The sequence below is a fragment of the Mobula birostris genome, chromosome 12, assembly GCF_030028105.1.
Source record: "Mobula birostris isolate sMobBir1 chromosome 12, sMobBir1.hap1, whole genome shotgun sequence".
Classification (NCBI taxonomy): domain Eukaryota; kingdom Metazoa; phylum Chordata; class Chondrichthyes; order Myliobatiformes; family Myliobatidae; genus Mobula; species Mobula birostris.
Window position 1 is genome coordinate 95,060,856 of NC_092381.1, and position 21,741 is coordinate 95,082,596.

General features: G+C 43.7%; 1 protein-coding gene across 6 annotated transcripts in view; it reads left to right on the forward strand.

Annotated features, from left to right (window-relative positions):
• Nucleotides 1-21,741, forward strand: part of ralgps2 (Ral GEF with PH domain and SH3 binding motif 2) — a 567,568-nt gene that overhangs the window by 501,054 nt on the left and 44,773 nt on the right. The window contains exon 18 of one of the 6 annotated variants that reach the window (XM_072274323.1): nt 7,874-7,992. The exons of the other annotated variants lie outside the window; for them this stretch is intronic. Coding sequence (XP_072130424.1) covers nt 7,874-7,969 — 96 coding nt within the window. The 3' untranslated portion in view covers nt 7,970-7,992. Of the gene's footprint in view, nt 1-7,873; nt 7,993-21,741 lie in introns of those variants that run through there. 6 annotated transcript variants of the gene reach the window in all.

Sequence of the window (21,741 nt, forward strand, 5' to 3'; positions counted from 1 at the left end):
AAATGGGGGAGATCTTAACTGTTTTTTGCGTCTGAGGAAACTGGCGTGAAGTCTATGGAATTAAGGGAGACAAGTAGTGAGATCATGGAAACTGTACAGATTGAAAAGGAGGAGGTGCTGGCTATCTTGAGGCAAATTAAAGTGGATAAATCCCCAGGACCTGACAGGGTATTCCCTCGGACCTTGAAGGAGACTATACTGTTGAAATTGCAGGGACCCTGGCAGATATATTTAAAATGTTGGTGTCTACAGGTGAGGTGCCGGAGGATTGGAGAGTAGCTCACATTGTTCCGTTGTTTAAAAAAGGATCGAAAAGTAATCCGGTAGGTTGGTAAGTTTGACGTCGGTAGTGGGTAAGTTATTGGAGGGAGTACTAAGAGACAGAATCTACAAGCATTTGGATAGACAGGGACTTACTAGGGAGAGTTAACATGGCTTTGTGCGTGGTAGATCATGTTTGACCAATCTTTTGGAGTTTTTCGAGGAGGTTACCAGGAAAGTGGATGAAGGGAAGGCAGTGGATGTTGTCTACATGGACTTCAGTAAGGCCTTAGACAAGGTCCCGCATGGGAGGTTAGTTATCAGTCGCTAGGTATACATGGAGAGGTGGTAAATTGGATTAGACATTGGCTCAATGGAAGAAGCCAAAGAGTGGTAGTAGAGGATTGCTTCTCAGAGTGGAGGCCTGTGACTAGTGGTGTGCCACAGGGATCAGTGCTGGGTCCATTGTTATTTGTCATCTATATCAATGATCTGGATGATAATGTGGTAAATTGGATCAGCAAATTTGCTGATGATACAAAGATTGGAGATGTAGTGGACAGGGAGGAAGGTTTTCAAAGCTTGCAGAGGGATTTGGACCAGCTGGAAAAATGGGCTGAAAAATGGCAAATGGAGTTTAATACAGACAAGTGTGAGATATTGCACGTTGGAAGGACAAACCAAGGTAGAACATAAAGGGTAAATGGTAAGGCACTGAAGAGTGCAGTAGAACAGAGGGATTTGGGAATACAGATACAAAATTCCCTAAAAGTGGCATCACAGGCAGGTAGGGTTGTAAAGAGAGCTTTTGGTACATTGGCCTTTATTAACCAAAATATTGAGTATAAGAGCTGGAATGTTATGATGAGGTTGTATAAGGCATTGGTGAGGCCGAATCTGGAGTATTCAGTTTTGGTCACCAAATTACAGGAAGGATATTAATAAGGTTGAAAGAGTGCAGAGAAGGTTTACAAGGATGTTGCCAGGACTTGAGAAACTGAGTTACAGAGAAAGGTTGAGTAGGTTAGGACTTTATTCCCTGGAGCGTAGAAGAATGAGGGGAGATTTGTTAGAGGTATATAAAATTATGATGGGTATAGATAGAGTGAATGCAAGCAGGCTTTTTCCACTGAGGCAAGGGGAGAAAAAAACCAGAGGACATGGGTTAAGGGTGAAGGGGGAAAAGTTTAAAGGGAACATTGGGGGGGCTTCTTCACACAGAGAGTGGTGGGAGTGTGGAATGAGCTGCCAGACGAGGTGGTAAATGTGGGTTCTTTTTTAACATTTAAGAATAAATTGGACAGATACATGGATGGAGGGATATGGTCCGTGTGCAAGTCAGTGGGACTAGGCAGAAAATGGTTCGGCACTGCCAAGAAAGGCCAAAAGGCCTGTTTCTGTGCTGTAGTTTTTCTATGGTTTCAATGTTTCACTCAGCTCGAGAAGGAATTCTCACTATTTTGCTCACTGTTTGCCATCAACGCAGCATCAGATGTGCTGGAGGAACTCCAAATGGAACTAATTGAAATTCAGTGTAACTTAGCTTTGAAATATAAATTTGAGACTGTGGATCTGGACTCATTCTATCAATACCTGGGACCGATGTACCCCAGGATGACAGACTTTGCCTCAAAGATCCTTTGCATGTTCGGGACAACATATCTCAGTGAGCAGGCGTTCTCCATAATGAACATTAACAAATCCAAACTGCGCTCGCAGCTGACACACAGACATCTAAATGACATTATGAAAATCACAACTGCCCAGAAACTGATCCCTGATGTTGACAGGCTGGTTAAAGCCAAGAGATGTCAGGTGTCTGGAAGCAGCAAGTGAAAAATGAGTGACATTGTTCGATGCTCTGCGACATGTAAGCAAAATGCATTATGAAATATTGAGTGTCATAATATTGTGATTCATTCATTTTCTGACAATTCTATTATTGTATATGTGATCACTTCAATAAAAATTAGAGGCTAACTATGTTCATTGTTGAGTTTGGTTGCTGGAAGCAAGCGAATAAAATTTAGGTGCAGTTGTGTAGCCTACATTTACAATTTGTTTCATTAGGTCTACATTGGTGTCTGCTAATGTTCGATTTCAAATGGTTTATTAATCGAAAGGGTGTGGCTCCCAAAAGAATTTGAGCCAAAATAGCATCGTTTTTTTTCTCTCTCTCATCACAACTTTCTTGTAGCCTACGACTGTAAGTTAATACCAATCATAAAAATAATGCTTGCTAGGCAATCTTCTTCATAAGAAATGAAATGTGTAAAGTGAAACACTTTGTAGTTACAGCAGAGACTGAGACAACATGAGAGCAGATTAAAACAACGAAGGCAACGAAAGCTGTAGGAGCACGCGCGCGCACTACTGATCCAGCCCTCATGAAGTCGCGTTTTGCCCAATCCAGCCCGTGACCTAAAATGAGTTTGACACCCCTGACTTAGGCAAAGATGCCTAAGAACCTACTGCAGTTTTTCTACTACCACAGTAGATCTACAGTCAATGGTTCTGCATTAGACCTCGGGGACCACCCGGACGACAGAAATACCTACATCAGGCTGCTGCTCATTGATTACAGCTCAGCATTCAACACTGTCATCCCCTCAGTACTAATCAATAAGCTTCAAAACCTGGGAGTCTGTACCTCTCTCTGCAGCTGTATTCTTGACTTCCTCATTGGGACGACTAACACCGGCACACCTCAAGGATGTGCGCTTAGCTCGCTGCTCTACTCTCTGTGCACCCATGACTGTGGCTAGGTACAGCTCAAATACCATTTATAAATTTGTGGGTGACACAGATGTTGTTGGCAGAATCTTAAATGGTGACAAGGAGGCATACAAGAGTGAGATAGATCAGCTGGTTAAGTGGTGTTGCAACAACAATCTTCAAAGTTCAAAGTAAATTTATTATCAAAGTGTAGCGATGTGCTACACACAGAGCTAGAAATAATGACACACAGTCTGTAAGTCGTATTCAAGACTCACTTATTCAAACTTCGCGGCACTGGCTTTTAAGCAGTTCCCTTCCAGCCCTCTCCGGGCAGAAATGACGTCAGAGGTGCATTCGTATTCCATCTGCTATTTCTTTGCCTATTCTCCTAATCTGTCTGTCTTCTGAGGCCTCTCTATTTCCTCAAAACTACCCACCACTCCACCTATCTTCATATTGTCTGCAAACTTTGCAACAAAGCCATCAATTCCATCATTCAAATCATTGAAAGATAATGTAAAAAGAACCGGTCTCAACACAGAACCCTGTAGAATATTTCCAGTCACTGGCAGCCAATCAGAAAGGGCTCCCTTTATTCCCATTCTGCCAATCAGCCACTGCTTTATCCATGCTAGAACCTTTCCTGTAATAACATGGACTTGAAGCTTGTTAAGCAGCCTCATGTGTGGCACCTTGTCAAAGATTTACTGAAAATCCAAGTACACATTATCAACAGATTCTCCTTTGTCTATCCTATTTGTTATTTCTTCAAAGAATTCCAACAGATTTGTCAGGCAAGATTTCCCCTTGAGAAAACCATGCTGGCTATGGCCTATTTTATCATGTGCCTCCAAGTACCCTGAGACCTCATCCTTAATAATCAACTCCAACATCTTCCCAACCACTGAAGTCAGACTAACTGGGCTATAGTTTCCTTTCTTCTGCTTCTCTCACTTCTTGAAGAGTGGAGTGACATTTGCAATTTTCCAGTCTTCTGGAACCATTCCAGAATCTAGTGATTCTTAAAAGATCATTACTAATGCCTCCATAATATCTTCAGCTACCTCTTTCAGAACCCTGGGGTGTACACCATCTGTTCCAGGTGACCTTTTTTTAACTTTGGACCTTTCAATTTCGCAAGAACCATCTCTCTGGTCATGGTAACTTCACACACTTCATGACCCCTAACACCTGGAGCTTTCACCATACTGATAGTGTCTTCCACAGTGAAGTCTGACACAAAATACTTATTCAGTTCATCATGAACAAGAGAAAATCTGCAATGCTGGAAATCTGAGCAACACACACAAAATGCTGAAGATGTTATTCAGTTTGTCCGCCATTTCGTTGTCCCCGATTACTATCTATCCAGCATCATTTTCCAGCAGTCTGATATCCACTCTGGCCTCTCTTTCACACTTAATGTATCTGAAGAAACTTTTTCTATCCTCTTTAATATTATTAGCTAGCTTATTTTCATATTCCATCTTTACCTTCTTAATGACTTTTTTTTAAGTTGCTTTCTGTTGGTTTTTAAACGCTTCCCAATCCTGTAACTTCCCACTAAGTTTTGCTGTATTAAGTGCCCTCTCTTTGGCTTTTTTGTTGGCTCTGTCATCTTTCCTTTAGAATATTTTTTTGGGATGTACAGTGCCTATAAAAAGTATTTCCCCACCCTCTGTAAGTTTTCATGTTTTATTGTTTTAAAACATTGAATCATAGTGGATTTAATTTGGCCTTTTTTGACACTGATCAACAGAAAAAGACTTTTGTGTCAAAGTGAAAACAGATCTCTACAATGAGATCTAAATTAATTAGAAATATAAAACACAAAATAATTGATTGCATAAGTATTCACCCCTTTAATATGACATACTAAATCATCACTAGTGCAGCCAATTGGGTTTAGAAGTCACATAATTAGGTAAATGGAGATCACCGAGTGCAGTCAAGGTGTTTCAATTGATTATAATAAAGATACACCTGTATCTGGAAGGTCCAGCTGCTGGTGAGTCAGTATCCTGGCAAAAACTACACCATGCAGACAAGAGAACATTCCAAACAACTCCGTGAAAGGTTATTCAAAAACACAAATCAGGAGATGGATACAAAATATTTTCCAAGGCACTGAGTATTTCTTGAAATAAAGGCATCCGTTAGTCTTGCGAGACCAAAGTCTTCACTCTCCAGGGTGCAGGCGTGGGCAAGGTTGTCTGTAAGACAGGCAGTTGCCCATGCTGCAAGTCTCCCCTCTCCACGACACTGATGTTGTCCAAGGGAAGGGCATTAGGACCCATACAGCTTCACACCAGTGTCGTCGCAGAGCACTGTGTGATTAAGTGCCTTGCTCAAGGACACAGCACACTGTTTCGACTGGGGCTCAAACTCATGACCTTCAGATCGCTAGTCGAATGCCTTAACCACTTGGTACAGTTAAGTCAATCATCAAGAAATGGAAATAATATGACACAGCTTAAATTTACCTGGAGCAGACTGTCCACAAAAACTGAGTGACTGTGTAAGAGGGGGACTAGTGAGGGAGGCCACCAAGAGACCTATGACAACTCTGGAGAAGTTACAAGCTTCAGTGGCTGAGATGGGAGAGACTGCGCATACAGCAACTGTTGCCATACTGCACCAGTCGCAGCTTTATCGGAGAGTGGCAAAGAGAAAGCCTCTGTTGAAAAAAACTCACATGAAATCTCAGGTAGAGTTTCCCAGAAGACATGTGGAACACTGTGAAGTCAGTTGGAAGAAGGTTCTATGGTCTGATAAAACCAAAGTTAAGCTTTTTGACCATCAGACTAAATGCTATGTTTGGCGTAAGCCAAATACTGCACATCAGCAAAAACACACCATCCCTACCGTGAAACATGGTGGTGGCTGCATCATGCTGTGGGGATGCTTCACTGCAACAGGCCCTAGAAGACTTGTGAAGGTAGAGGATAAAATGAATGCAGCAAAATACATGGAAATCCTGGAGGAAAATCTGATGTATTCTACAAGAGAACTGCAACTTGGGAGAAGAATTCTTTTACAACAAGACAATAACCCCAAGCATAAAGCCAAAGCTACACAAGAATGGCTTAAAAACAACAAAGTTAATGTCCTGGAGTGGCCAAGTCAGAGTCCAGACCTGAATCCAATTGAGAAGTTGTAGCTGGACTTGAAAAGGGCTGTTCTCTCATGATCCCCATGCAATCTGACAGATCTTGAGCAGTTCTGTAAAGAAGGATGGAGAGAGGGGGTAGAAATTGCAGTGTCCAGATTTTTCTGTTGATCAACGTCAAAAAAAAGTCAAATTAAATACGTTGTGATCCAATGTTTAAAACAATAAAGACCTCCAAAGGGTGTGAATACTTTTTATAGGCACTGTATATGTCCTGTGCCTTCTGAATTACTTCCAGAAATTCCAGCCATTGCTGCTCTGCCGTCATCCCTGCCAGTGTTCTTTTCCAATGAATTCTGGCCAACTCCTCTCTCATGCCTCTGTAGTTCCCTTTACTCTACTGTAAGAAATAAAGTAATGAATTGTCCAAAGGATGTCACCTTTAACTGTGTTATTCGCTATCTATGCTCACTTTGACCATCAAAACATGGAGGAACCTTCACAAACTTCCACATTCCCTGATGACTCTGAATTTCAGTCTCTGACGCCAACGTGAGAGCATCCTTTAGGAGGGTGAGCCAGCCCGTTCCTCTTGCTTCATGAGAATATTTTGAAAGAACTGTTTGTATGCAAGTGCTTCTTCAAGTGCAAGTTAAGGAGCGGCAAACTGGTCAAGATCATTCTGTACATTCCCTGAGGAAAAGGTTTTCTCACCTTAAACAATCATGTCCTGAGGATTTTTGATCTGGACAGTAATTGGGAGATTTCCACATGCGCTCATGTAGAAAGAGGTGTGACTTGCACTGACCAATGTGAAGTTGAAGATCAGTGCTTGAAAAAGTTTTGTATTTTTTATTTTTTTGTCTTTGATTTTGTGACTACTCTTTTCTGCAGAGTCAAACTCTATTACACAGTCACCATGATGCAGTCTTGGATAAATTTTGGTGTGTATTTTACTGCTTCCATAGCAGCTAACCACAGTGCCTTCCTCAAATTCTCACTTTATGGCCAACTGAGGTTAGTTCAATAACTGGCAGATCCTATCACATTCTTTAAAAAAAGTTCTGAATTCTCAGACTGCAAAATTCATTTAATCCGTTTTCAAGCATCATCTGTTTAATAGGTGCAATGTTTAATGCTGAGCTTAATCAAATACTCCTGCCAATACTGAGGGAATGAAAGGGTCCATTTTTACAATTGTAATTATTAACTGCAAAGTTTCTCCATGTGGCCCTGTAAGGTTGAAACCATTTGGCAATTGTCATTAAGCATTAGAAAATAAGTATATAGTTGCCAGAATTCAGTGTTCATCGTCTCCAGGTTATTGCATGATAGCTGTTTTGTAATTTAATTCTTTCTTAATGGGAGTACTAGAAGGGTTTATATTAAGAAATTCCAGCTCTTGCAAATAAGAACTGTGAGGGAAAACTGCTTTTGAACAGACCAAGGCTTACAATATGTACCTCCCACAGCATGAGCTTGAAAACCAATTTTCAAATCCCCATAATGGCTGATGTTCATATTCATAAAGCAGTAAGGTATGTTAGGGTGGTGGAGGAATGGAAAGAATTGTAAAAATTTTCTCTTGATTATCTTGACCAATTAAAATTGTCAACCGTGCGTACAAATAAGTATGGGTTGCTGATACATTTTTATTATTTATAAAATGTTGAAAGTAGAGTGAAAGCTGAAAAAAACAACAAAATTTGCAAGTCATAACTAAATGTTGAGGTTTGGAGGGACTTCCATGTCCATTTACATGTATATCTGAAACTTTGCATGCAGGTGCAAGAAGCAATTAAGGAGAAAGATGCAATATGGTTTTCATTGCAAGAAAATTGGATTACAGGAGTAAAGACATTTACACAGCACCCTGGGTGAGATTACACCTGGAATATTGTATACATCTTGCATCTCTTGGATTTGAGTAGGTTAATTTTTTTATCACATGTACAGTGAAACATACAGTGAACTGTGTCATTTGCGTTAACAAACAGCACTTTAAGAAGCAACATTTTACCTGCAAGTCTGTTGAGGTCATCTACTGTATCTGGTGCTCCTGGTGTGACCTCCTGTATAGCAGTGAGTCCTGACGTAGATTAGCAGACAGCTTTGCTGAGCACCTTCGCTCTGTCCACCACAAAAAGCAGGATCTCCTGGTGGCCACTCATTTTAATTCTACTTCCCATTCTCATTCTAATGTGTCAGTTCATGGACTCCTCTACTGCCACAATGAGGCCACACTCAGGTTGGAGGAGCAACACCTTATATTCCAATTGGGTAGCCTTCAACCTGATGGCATGAACATCAATTTCTCGAACTCCCCCCCCCCCCCCACCCCTTCATCTTTCCCCATTCCTGTTTCCCTCTCTCACCTTATATCCTTACCTGCCTATCACCTCCCTCTGGTGCTCCTCCCCCTTCCCTTTCTTCCATGGTCTTATGTCCTCACCTATCATATTCTCCCTTCTCCAGCCCTCTATCTCTTTTACCAATCAACTTCCCATCTCTTTACTTACCCCCTCCCCTAGTTTCACCTGTCACCAACCACTTTGTACTTTTTCCTCCCCTCCCTCCACCTACTTGATCTGACTTCACCTCTTCCTTTCCAGTCCTGACAAAGGGTCTCAGCCCAAAACATTGACTGTTTACTCTTTTCCATAGATGCTACCTGGTCTGCTGAGTTCCTCCAGCATTTCATGTGTGTTGCTTTAGATTTCCAGCATCTGCAGATTATTGTGTGTTTGCAACCTAAGACTCTGCTGAGCTCAGCCCACAAGTATCACCACACATTCTGTGCCCAACATAGCATGTCCATAATGTTCACAAGCAGAGCAACAACAACAAAACAACAGTAAAACAAGTCACTTTCCTTGCACCCACCCACCCACTCACAAGCGCAGACAGTATTCCAATCATAGTTCAGTCTGCCTCTGGGCCTCCAGTGGATTCATAATCACTGGGTCTCTGACTCAGAGCCAGGACTTTGGCCACCAGGCCTCAACTTCCATACTTCCAATTGACCTTCAGGCTTTGATCTCCACTATCAATCCCATGGTCAACAATGACAGGACCCCAAACTTCAGGCCTCAAACTCTAGACTCGCAATTTGTATACCTAGTGGGTCATTGGCCCTCATGCCTCCTGTCCATACAGATGACCAATCCCAGGACCTGCCAAACTGGGAGGACTAAATGACCTGGGGTGGGTTGGGGGTGAGGCACAGCCTGTATCCTTCCATAGAAACACAGACATGACCCGCTAGGTATACAAATGGCAAGTTTGGAGTTTGAGGCTGAAGGTCAATTGGAAGTACAGAAGTTGAGGCCTGGTGGCCGAAGTCCTGACTGTGAGTCCATTGAGGAAGTCAGAGACCAAGTGATTTAGTGTGTGTTGCAGGAAATTTGGAGGAACTCAGCAGGGCAGGCAGTATGGAAATGAGTAAACAGTTGACGTTTCAGGCTGAGACCGTTCTTAAGGACTGAGAAGGAAGGAGGATGCCTGAATAAAAAGATGGGGGGAGGAGAAGGAGGTGAGCTGGAAGATGATAGGTGCAGCCAGGTGGGTGGGAAAGGTGAAGGGCTGAGAAGAAGGTATCTGATAGGAGAGGAGATTGGACCTTGGGAGAAAGGAAAGGAGAAGGGGACCCGAGGGAAGTGATAGGCAGGTGAGAAGAGGTAAAAGGTCAGAGTGGGGAATACAGGAGGGGGGATTTTTTTAAAGCCAGGAAAATCAATATTCATGCTATAAAAGTGGAGGCTACCCAGATGGAATATATGGTCTTGCTCCTCCATCCACATGAGCTCTGTCATACATCCATATCGCTGGCCTTCAAACATGGTGTGCAGAGTGGGGACCTAGGCTCCAGCCTGGCCTCTAACTTCCCTCATATCCCTATTCCTAAACCCTAATATGACCCCTAACTCTCCCCTCTTTGTCCCCAAAACCAATATCGATGGACTGTAATGGAAATTCACTGGATTAATACGCAGGAATCATAGAATTTTCTTTGGAGGAGAAATTAAGCATTCTAAGAAATTAAGCTTTCTTGAGAGTTTAAAAGAATGAGAGGTGATCTCACTTAAACATATAAAAATTCTTATGGAATTAGAAGTGACAGTCTGTCACAATGGGGGGGCGTTGATGGTGGACCCAAATGCAAGACACAGACACTGAAGTACTAGGGACAGGACTTGGATGCAGGACCTGGGCTATGACATGGACAAGAAACAGGGAAACTGGACAAGGAATCATGAACTAGGAGCCTGGGCTTGGGAAGGTGGGACCGGGACTAGGAACCATGAACTAGGAGCCTGTGCTTGGAGTCCAAGCCAGAGACTGGACAAGGGCCCAGAACCTGGGTCTTGCCTTGGGCTCGGACCCCAGAACCAGGCAAGGACATGACATGGCTACAGGACAGAACGTGGCTGGGGTCTTGAGGCTTGAGGGTTGAGCTTGGAGACAGGCTGGGAACTGTACATCAACATAGAGTCGGGACTTATTCTTCGAAAAGCCGGGACTCATCTTTAACACAACACTAACATGAGACTGGACAGTACATAGGCATAGAGCCAGGACTTATCCTTAGACAAGGCAGGACTCAACTTTATCTCCACACCAAAGTGGGACAGGTCCATCCATTGGGTAACAGCAGAAGAGCTGGACTTACCCAACAGAGGCAAGACAAGACAGGTCCCCCTGCAGGGCAATGGCAGAACGGCTTGACTTACTCCATGGAGGCGAGGACAAGAGGAGACAAACACTGAAGAACGACAGACAGTTCCATCTCCATATCGGGTTTGCTCCGAGTTGCAGTTACGGCCAGCAACCTCGGCTGGCTACAGAAACAGCCAGATCCCTACCTAGCTCGAAGTAGCTGACAGCCACTCAGCTGGCCCGGGAAACGGCCGAATCCATACCACAAAGACAGATCCAACTACTGACAACAAGGCTCCATGAGGCAATGGTTCACCAACGCAGCCTAAAGATGGCAAGTGGCCGCTCTAGCCTTACACCAGCAGGTTGCTCCCAGGGAATCTTGACAAGACAAACCAGCTGCTCACACTCGACCCCAAGGCCACTTATATTCCAAGCCCCAAGATGGCAATCAGGTGCCTATGATTAACTCAACCAAAACAAGGGACAGCTGGAAGACCCAGAGTCCTGAGTCCATGGACCGGACCGTGAACTGGAATGCGGACTTCACGGACCGGACCATGACACAGCCTAAAGATGTAAACCCATTCAAGCCTGAAATGAGAAGTTTCTTCACCTAAACTATCGTGAATCTTTGGAATTCAATCGCCATGTGAGCTATGGGAGCTTAGTCACAAGTATATTCCAAACAAGGATCAGTAGACATTAAGATATTAAGTGACTTAAGCAATATGGAGATAGTGGTGCAAAGGTAAAATACCAGTCATAAATGGTAGAGTAGTTTTTCCCACTTGTGTTTCTAAGGTTTTCAAAATATTAAGATTGATTAGACCCAGGTATACTTTGTACCAGGTATGCTCTGCCCTCTTCCAATAAAAGATTCAAAGTAAGAACCTGGAAAATTTGGTGTACCTCTTGTATCTTGGGAGTGACCTGTTAGTGAAGACAGACATTGATGATGAAATTCATCATTGCCTTCAGTGTGTCAGCGTGGCCTCTCGTTGATTGAAGAAAGGGGTATTTGAAGATCAAAATCTGAATTTTGGCACTGGTGAGCTGTAATCTTTTCCTCCTGTGTGCTCTGAAGCATGCAGTAGATCTGACAGGCATCTCAAGTCATTGGAAAAATACCACCAATGCTGCCTCCACAAAATCCTCCAAATTCACTAGGAGAACAAGAGAATCAACATTGGTGTCCTCTCTCAGGCCAACATTCCCAGTATAGAGGCTGTATTACATTTACTCAACCTCATTAATCTGACACTGGATTCCTGAAACAGACCCTTTTATTCCTTGCTCTGTCATTAAGGGTTAACTTTACTCGCCGTATACACTTACATGTATTAGGAATGTGTTGTGGTGTGATGGCATAGCATGCAACAAAAATGATATCATTCAACAATTATAAAGAATAAAGAATTATGTAAAATTAAGTTAGTACAGATATGGAATAAATTGTGCATAATAAATACATAAATACCAGAATATACTTACAATATAAAAAGCATTATAAAAAGTGGTTTGAAGTGTTTTCGTGAGGGAATTGATAGAGGAAGTGGATTGGGGATGGACTAACTAAAATGATTGAACAGATTACTTGTCTTTGGGAAGAAACGGTTGTATATAGATACATACTTCGATAATAAATGAATCTTTGAACCTTTGAAATGCCGTGAAATTTTTGTATTATTAGTTCTAAATCGCGTTTTCCAGAAGGGAGCTTTCCAGAAGAGAATATACTAGTATGCTCTGTGGAAGATGAAATTTTATCAGCTGCCGCAAAAAATACATTTTCTGCCGAGCCTTTTTGTTAATGATGGAGATGTGGTTCTTCCACATGAGGAATGCATGAGGGATGAGGTCCTGAAGTGTGAGTTTTGGGAACTAGGCAGAAGGCTGAAGAACAGGACCTCAAGGGTGGCGTTCTCAGGATTGCTGCCAGTGCTACGTGATAGTGATGGTAAGAATTGGAGGAGATGGCAGTTGAATGCATGGCTGAGGAGTTGGTGCAGGGAGCAGGGTTTTAGGTTTTTAGATCATTGGGATCTCTTCTGGGGAAGGTGGGACCTGTACAGATTGGATGGGTTGCACCTGAACTCAAGGGGGAGCAATATCCTTGAAGGTAGGTTTGCTAGCGTGGGTCGGGAGGGTTTAAACTAACTTGCAAGGGGGATGGGACCCAGAGCGATAGAGCAGTGAAAGAAGCGCATGGAGTAAAGCCAGATCTAACATATAGAGAAGCTTTGAGGAAAGAGAAGCATAATAAAGGGTGTAAAGACAGTAAGGTAGAAGGGCTAAAGTGCATGTACTTCAATACAAGAAGCATCAGGAACAAAGGTGATGAACTGAGAGCTTGGATACATACATGGAATTATGATGTAGTGGCCATTACAGAGACTTGGCTGGCACCAGGGCAGGAATAGATTCTCAATATTCCAGGATTTCAGTGCTTTAAAAGGGATAGTCGGGGGGGAGGGAAGAGGGGTGGCATTACTGATCAGGGATATTATTACAGCTACAGAAAGGGTGGATAATGTAACAGGATCCTCTTTTGAGTCAGTATGGGTGGAAGTCAGGAACAGGAAGGAAGCAGCTACTCTATTGGGAGTATTCTATAGGCCCCCTGGTAGCACAGAGATGCCAAGGAGCAGATTGGGAGGCAGATTTTGGAAATGTGCAAAAATAACAGGGTTGTTATCATGGGTGACTTTAACTTCCCTAATATTGATTGGCACCTGATTAGTTCCAAGGGTTTGGATGGGGCAAAGTTTGTTAAGTGTGTCCAGGATGGATTCCTGTCTCAGTATGTGGACAGCCGACCAGGGGGAATGCCATACTAGATCTAGTATTAGGTAACGAACCGGGTCAGCTCACAGATCTCTCAGTGGGTGAGCATCTGGGGGGCAGTGACCACCGCTCCCTGGCCTTTCGCATTATCATGGAAAAGGATAGAATCAGAGAGGACAGGAAAATTTTTAATTGGGGAAGGGCAAATCATGAGGCTACAAGGCTAGAACTTGCGGGTGTGAATTGGAATGATGTTTTTGCAGGGAAATGTACTATGGACATGTGGTCGATGTTTAGGGATCTTTTGCAGGATGTTAGGGATAAATTTGTCCCGGTGAGGAAGATAAAGAATGGTAGGGTGAAGGAATCATGGGTGACAAGTGAGGTGGAAAATCTAGACAGGTGGAAGAAGGCAGCATACATGAGGTTTAGGAAGCAAGGATTAGATAGGTCTGTTGAATATAGGGTTGCAAGAAAGGAGCTTAAGAAGGGGCTGAGAAGAGCAAGAAGGGGACGTGAGAAGGCCTTGGCGAGTAGGGTGAAGGAAAACCCCAAGGCATTCTTCAATTATGTGAAGAACAAATGGATGACAGGAGTGAAGGTAGGACCGATTAGAGATAAAGGTGGGAAGATGTGCCTGGAGGCTGTGGAAGTGAGCAAGGTCCTCAATGAATACTTCTCTTCGGTATTCACCAATGAGAGGGAACTTGATGATGGTGAGGACAATATGAGTGAGGTTGATGTTCTGGAGCATGTTGATATTAAGGGAGAGGAGGTGTTGGAGTTGTTAAGATACATTAGGATGGATAAGTTCCTGGGGCCTGACGGAATATTCCCCGGGCTACTGCATGAGGTGAGGGAGAGAATGCTAAGCCTCTGGCTAGGATCTTTATGTCCTCGTTGTCCACGGGAATGGTACCGGAGGATTGGAGGGAGACGAATGTTGTCCCCTTGTTCAAAAAAGGTAGTAGAGACAGTCCAGGTAATTATAGACCAGTGAGCCTTACGTCTGTGGTGGGAAAGCTGTTGGAAAAGATTCTTAGAGATAGGATCTATGGGCATTTAGAGAATCATGGTCTGATCAGGGACAGTCAGCATGGTTTTGTGAAGGGCAGATCATGTCTAACAAGCCTGATAGAGTTCTTCGAGGAGGTGACCAGGCATATAGATGAGGGTAGTGCAGTGGATGTGATCTACATGGATTTTAGCAAGGCATTTGACAAGGTTCCACACAGTAGACTTATTCAGAAAGTCAGAAGGCATGGGATCCAGGGAAGTTTGGCCAGGTGGATTCAGAATTGGCTTGCCTGCAGAAAGCAGAGGGTCATGGTGGAGGGAGTACATTTGGATTGGAAGGTTGTGACTAGTGGTGTCCCACAAGGATCGGTGCTGGGACCTCTACTTTTTGTGATTTTTATTAACGACCTGGATGTGGGGGTAGAAGGGTGGGTTGGCAAGTTTGCAGATGACACAAAAGTTGGTGGTGTTGTAGATAGTGTAGAGGATTGTCGAAGATTGTTGAGAGACATTGATAGGATGCAGAAGTTGGCTGAGAAGTGGCAGATGGAGTTCAACCCGGAGAAGTGTGAGGTGGTACACTTTGGAAGGACAAACTCCAAGGCAGAGTACAAAGTAAATGGTAGGATACTTGGTAGTGTGGAGGAGCAGAGGGATCTGGGGGTACATGTCTACAGATCCCTGAATGTTGCCTCACAGGTAGATAGGGTAGTTAAGAAAGCTTATGGAGTGATAGATACATAGATAGATATACTTTATTGATCCCGAGGGAAATTGGGTTTCGTTACAGCCGCACCAGCCAAGAATAGAGCATAAATATAGCAATACAAAAACCACAAACAATCAAACAACAAAATGCAAAGTATGCCAGATGGAAATAAGTCCAGGACCAGCCTATTGGCTCAGGGTGTCTGACCCTCCACGGGAGGAGCTGCAAAGTTCGATGGCCACAGGCAGGAACAACCTCCCGTGACACCCAGTATTGTACCTCAGTGGAATATGGCCGGAGTCCAACAGCAAAAAGTTCAATATCCGGTCTACAAACATGTTCCTCGATCATAATATGACCGGATTGCACCATCCGTTGTTAACCAGAACAGTCAACCCCCAACTGCTTTACGCTTACTGTTCTCAGTGCACTTCCGGTCAGCCCGAACGGTCTGGAAGCCATCCATGGAAAAGTTTTGATTGGGTATGTCCTCATGCAGCCCCGTTCCAGTAAAACACATAACACTGCACTCCCGAAATGTTCTCTGACGCCTAGCTAGTGCCGTGAACTCGTCCATTTTATCACCCACCGATCTCCTCTTCTCCATAAGTCTCTGTTGTCTCGACCCGGTCCTCCTTCCTCACCTTTGTGATCCCCCTATGGATCGTCTGTGTGTTTTCCTCCAGATAGTTTTCCGCGTTCTGCTTGCTAAACCGGCCGGCATACGCTCAATCAACTGGTCCCTGGAATAAACAATGCAATCATGCTTCTGCCCCGCTACTGAGACGTGTCGGAATGTAACTATTTCCAGCGCTAAAAACCCAAATAAAACTCTCTCTACCAGCATGTTTGAGAGGGTGCAGCTTCAACGTGTTACCGTGAAAAAAAAATACAAAAGATAACGTAAGTTAAAAAAGTAAGAAGAAAAAAGTAAGATTACTAGTCAGAACGGCTGTAACAGGCTGCTTGCACAGCTGGCGTATGCGCACTAACATAAGTCTTTCATAAGTCGAGGGATAGAGTTTAAGAGTCACGATGTAATGATGCAGCTCTATAAAACTCTGGTTCGGCCACACTTGGAGTACTGTGTCCAGCTCTGATTGCCTCACTATAGGAAGGATGTGGAAGCATTGGAAAAGGTACAGAGGAGATTTACCAGAATGCTGCCTGGTTTAGAGAGTATGCATTATGATCAGAGATTAAGAGAGCTAGTGCTTTACTCTTTGGAGAGAAGGAAGATGAAAGGAGACATGATAGAGGTGTACAAGATAATAAGAGGAGTAGATAGAGTGGATAGCCAGCGCCTCTTCCCCAGGGCACCACTGCTCAATACAAGAGGACATGGCTTTAAGGTAAGGGGTGGGAAGTTCAAGGGGGATATTGGAGGAAGGTGTTTTGCTCAGAGACTGGTTGGTGCATGGAATGTACTGCCTGAGTCAGTGGTGGAGGCAGATACACTAGTGAAATTTAAGAGACTACTAGACAGGTATATGGAGGAATTTAAGGTGGGGGGGTTATATGAGAGGCAGGGTTTGAGGGTCGGCACAACATTGTGGGCCGAAGGGTCTGTACTGTGCTGTACTATTCTATGTATAATGATGCGCAGGAATCTGAATATTGAAACAGTACTAACTGTAGAGTTGTTGATGAGTGGGTGGAGAGGAGACACAAGTCAATATGTATCACAACTGTTTTGAGGGCATTCCGGACACTAGCTTGGTTACTTCTTGGTAATACTTGTATCCATCACCTCATGTGATTATTCCATTGACAGTGATGTCACTACGAATTTTATCAGTTTTAACTGAATAATCACTGTAAATGCAGTCATTGCAGCATAGAAAAAATAGGAGAGGGGAAAGAACACACCCCTGTGGTGCACCAGTGCTAAGTGGGAGGCATGTGGAGATGTTCTTGCCTTGTCTCTCATACTACCTCTAGTCACAGAAGTTTGTGAATCACCTGCATATGGGACTTGGTACATCAGGTTTGGAGTGTTTCTCTTGCAGAAGCTCAGCAATGATGGTATTGAAGACTGAACTGAAATCAACAGAGAATCCTGGCATATGTACCAGTGGAGTTGAGGTGCTGCAGTATGAAGTCCACACCAATGTTAATTACATCTTCTACAGATCTGTTGCCTCTTGTAGGTGAACTGCAGCAGATCTAGAAAATTGCGAATTATGGATTTGAGAGATGACATGACCAGCCTTTCAAAAGTCTTCACTATGACTGATGTAAGTGCAACTGGCCCTGTAGTCACTGAATCCTGGAAATAGGTTATGTCATGGAATAGATGCATCTTAGAAATAGGTTACCAGTTGACGGAGGGAAATATTCACGGATGTGCTTGAAGAAGATAACATCCTTACTGACCACTCCCATGCCAGGATCTCTCAGGTTGGAGAAGAGCACTTGGGATTTTTGGGACCTTGATCATGCACCAAGATTGCCTTTCAAACGACGTAGAATATTCCCTTTCGGTTACTACCTGCTTCACCTATGCAAGAATGTACAGTTCCCAAATTGTCCTTGTTATCCACCTGGGAAATCAAAAAAATAGTCAAAGGCATGCTCAATCCTGAGGGCCTCTTTAAAAAAATTGTTCATTGGTATTAAGTCTTTGAATTCTTCAGATTCTTGTGCCAACATTTTCATTGTAAAATATTTCTCTTCAGTGAACAGTTTCATCTTCATTTGTTTGTTACAATATGGATGCACTTCCTGTAGGATTTGGGAATTCATTGGACCTGCTGGACTCCCTGATGACTACTCCTGTGGGAAGTGCAGCCAACTCCAGCTCCTGAAAGACCACATTAAGGAGATGGAGCTAGAGTTGGAGTTGGGTGAACCAAGGATCATCCTGGAGGCAGAACAATTGATAGATAAGACTTTTGAGCATGTGGTTACAAACAGAGTGCAGAATTCAGGGAGTAGATGGGTGAACACAGAGAGAGGTAAAGGGAGAAAGAAGTCAGTGCAGGATTCCCCTGTGTCCATTCCCCTCGGCAATTAGTATATGCCTTTGGACACTGATGAGGGGGCTGACTTATTTGGGCAAGGCAGCAAAAGCCAGACCAATAGCACTGTGGTTGGCTCTGAGCCACAGAAGGCTGAAGTCAGACGGAGCAATTGTCATAGGGGACTTGATAGTTAGGGAGGCAGATGGGAGACCCCAGGATAATGTGTTGCCTCGCAGGTGCTAGGGTCCAGGATGTCTCTGAGCAGTTGCAGAATATTCGTGAAATGGAGGTGAGCAGCCAGAGGCTGTGGTACATATTAGTACCACTGACATAGGCAGGAGAGACATGTGCAGTAAATTTAGGGAGTTAGGAAGGAGGCTGAAGAGCAGGACCTCCAAGGAGGTAATCTCCGGATTGCTCCCAGTGTAACGAGCTAGGGAAGGTCAGAACAGGAAGGTAGCACAGATAAATGAGTGGCTGAGGAGATGATGCAGGAGGCAGGGTTTCAAGTGCTTGCATCATTGGAACCTTTTCTGGGGAAGGGGTGACATTTACAAGTGGGATGGATTGCACCTGAACTGGAAGGGAGGTTTGCTAGTGCTATTGGAGAGGGTTTAAATGAGACTTGCAGTGGGGTGGGAACCAAAGTGAAGAGGCAGAGGATAGGGCAGTTGGCACACAAGTAGAGACAGCTTGTAGGGAGTTTGTAAAGAAAAATGGGCAGATGACAGAGCAAAGATGCACAGACAGATGGGTTGAGATGTAGCTATTTTAATGCAAGGAGTATCATAAACAAGGCGGGTAAACTTAGAGCGTGGATCAATACATGGAACTATGACATTGTGGCCATTACAGAGACTTGGATATCTCAGGGGCAGGAATGGCTGCTGAGGGTGTCGGGCTTTAGATATTTCAAAAAGGACAGGGAGGGGGGCAAAAGAGGTAGGGGCATGGCATTGCTAATCAGGGGTAATATCAAGGCTGCGGAAAAGGAGGAAGTCATGGGAAGATTGTCTACAGAGTCAGTGTGGGTGGAAGTCAGAAACAAGAAGGAGGCAATAACTCTACTGGGTGTTTTTTATAGACCCCCAATAGTAACATGGACATTGAGGTGCAGATAGGGATGCAGATTCTGGAGTGGTGCAATAATAATAGGATTGTTGTGACGGTGATTTTAACTTTCCTATCAATGATTGGCATCTCCTTAGCACAAGAGATTTGGATGAGGTGGAGTTTGTTAGCTGTATTGAGGAAGGTTTCCTGATGCAATCTGTAGATAAGCCAACTAGAGGCGAGGCTGTACGATCTGGTATTGGGAAATGAACCTGGTCAGGTGTCAGGTCTCTCGGTGGGACAGTATTTTGGAGGTAGTGATCACAACTCTTATCTTCCATAACCATAGCGCTGGAAAGGGATAGGAGCAGACGATTTGGGAAAACATTTAATTGGGGTAGGGGAAATATGATGCTGTTCGGCAGACGCGGGAGCATAAATTGGGAGCAGGTGTTCTTAAGGAAATGAACGGCAGAAAGGTGGCAAATATGGTGTTCAGGGAACATTTGCATGGCATTCTGCATAGGTACGTTCCATTGAGGCAGGGAAAGGATGGTAGGGTAAAAGAACCATGGTGTACAAAGGATGTAGAAAATCTAGTTAAGAAGTAAAGAAAAGCTTACAGAAGGTTCAAGGAACTAGGTACTGTTAGAGCTCTAGAAAATTACAAGGTTGTCAGGAAGGAGCTTAAGGAGCTAGAAGGTGCCATGAGAATGCCTTTGCGAGCAGGATTAAGGAAAACCCCAAGACATTCTACAAATATGTGAAGAGCAAGAGGTTGAATCGTGAGAATAGGACCAATCAGGTGCGATAGTGGAAATGTGTGTATGGGGTCGGAGGAGGTAATGCACGAAATGAATACTTTGCTTCAGTATTCACCAGGGAAAAGGACCTCGGCAATTGGGGGTATGACTTACGGCAGACTGAAATGCTTGAGCATATAGACATTAAGAAAGAGGACGTGCTGGAGCTTTTGAAAAGCATTAAGTTAGATAAGTCACCGGCTCTGGACAAGGTACACCCCAGGCTATTGTGTGAAGCAAGAGAGGAGATTGCTAAGGTTCTGCTGATGATCTTTGCGTCATCAATAGGGACGGGAGAAGTTCCAGAGGATTGGAGGGTTGCAAATGTTGTTCCCTTGTTCAAGAAAGGGAGTAGAGATAACCCAATAAATTATAGACCTGTAAGTTTTACTTCAGTAGTGGGCAAGTTGTTGGAGAAGATCCTGAGAGGTTGGATTTATGAGCATTTGGTGAGACATAATCTGATTAGGGGTAGTCAGCATGGCTTTGTCAAGGAAAGGCAGGCCTTACGAATTCTTTGAGGATATAACAGAACACATTGATGAAAGTAGAGCAATGGATGTAGAGTATATAGATTTCAGTAAGGCATTTGATAAGGTTCCCCATGAAAGTAAGTAAGGAGGCATGGGATCTAAGGAGACCTTGCTTTGTGGATCCAGAAGGCAAAAAATGGTTGTAGATATTCTTATTCTGCATGGAGGTCAGTGACCAGTGGTGTTCCATGGGGATCTATTCTGGGACCCCTCCTCTTTGTGATTTTTATAAATGACCTGGATGAGGACATAGAAGAGTGGATTAGTAAGTTTGCTGATGATACAAAAGTTGGGGATGTTGTGGATAGTCTGGAGGGTTGTCAGAGGTTACAGCAAGACGTCGATAGGATGCAGAACTGGGCTGAGAAGTGGCAGATGGAGTTCAACCCAGATAAGTGTGAAGTGATTCATTTTGGTAGGTCAAAATTAAAGATGATATAAATGGTAAGACTGTTGGAAGTGTGGAGGATCATAAATCAGAGAGATCTTGGGGTCCTTGTCCATAGGACACTCAAAACTGCCGCACGGTTTGACTGTGTTATTAAGAAGGCGTATGTTGTGTTGGCCTTCATCAACTGTGGGATTGAGTTCAAGAGCCATGAGGTAATGTTACAACTGTATAGGACCTTAGTTAGACCCCACTTGGAGTAGTGTGTTCAGTTCTGGTCACCTCCCCACAGGAAGGATGTGGATATTATAGAGAGAGTGCAGAGGAGATTTACAAGGATGTTGCCTGGATTGGAGAGGGTGCCTTATGAGAATAAGTTTAGTGAACTTGGCCTTTTCTCCTTGGAGCAACAGAGGATGAGAAGTGACCTGATAGGGGTGTATAAAATGAGAGGCATTGATCGTGTGGATAGCCAGAGGCTTTTTCCCAGGGCTGAAATGGCTAACATGACAGGGCATAGTTTTAAGATGCTTGAAAGTAGGTACAGGGGGGATGTCAGGGGTAAATTTTTCTACACAGAGAGTGTGTGGTGCATGGAATGCACCGCCAGCAATGGTGGTAGAGGCAGATACAATAGGTTTTTTTAAGAGCCTCTTAGATAGATACATGGAGATTAGAAAAATAGAGGGCTATGTAGTCGGGAAATTCTAGACAGACTCTCGAGTAGTTCAGCACAATATTGTG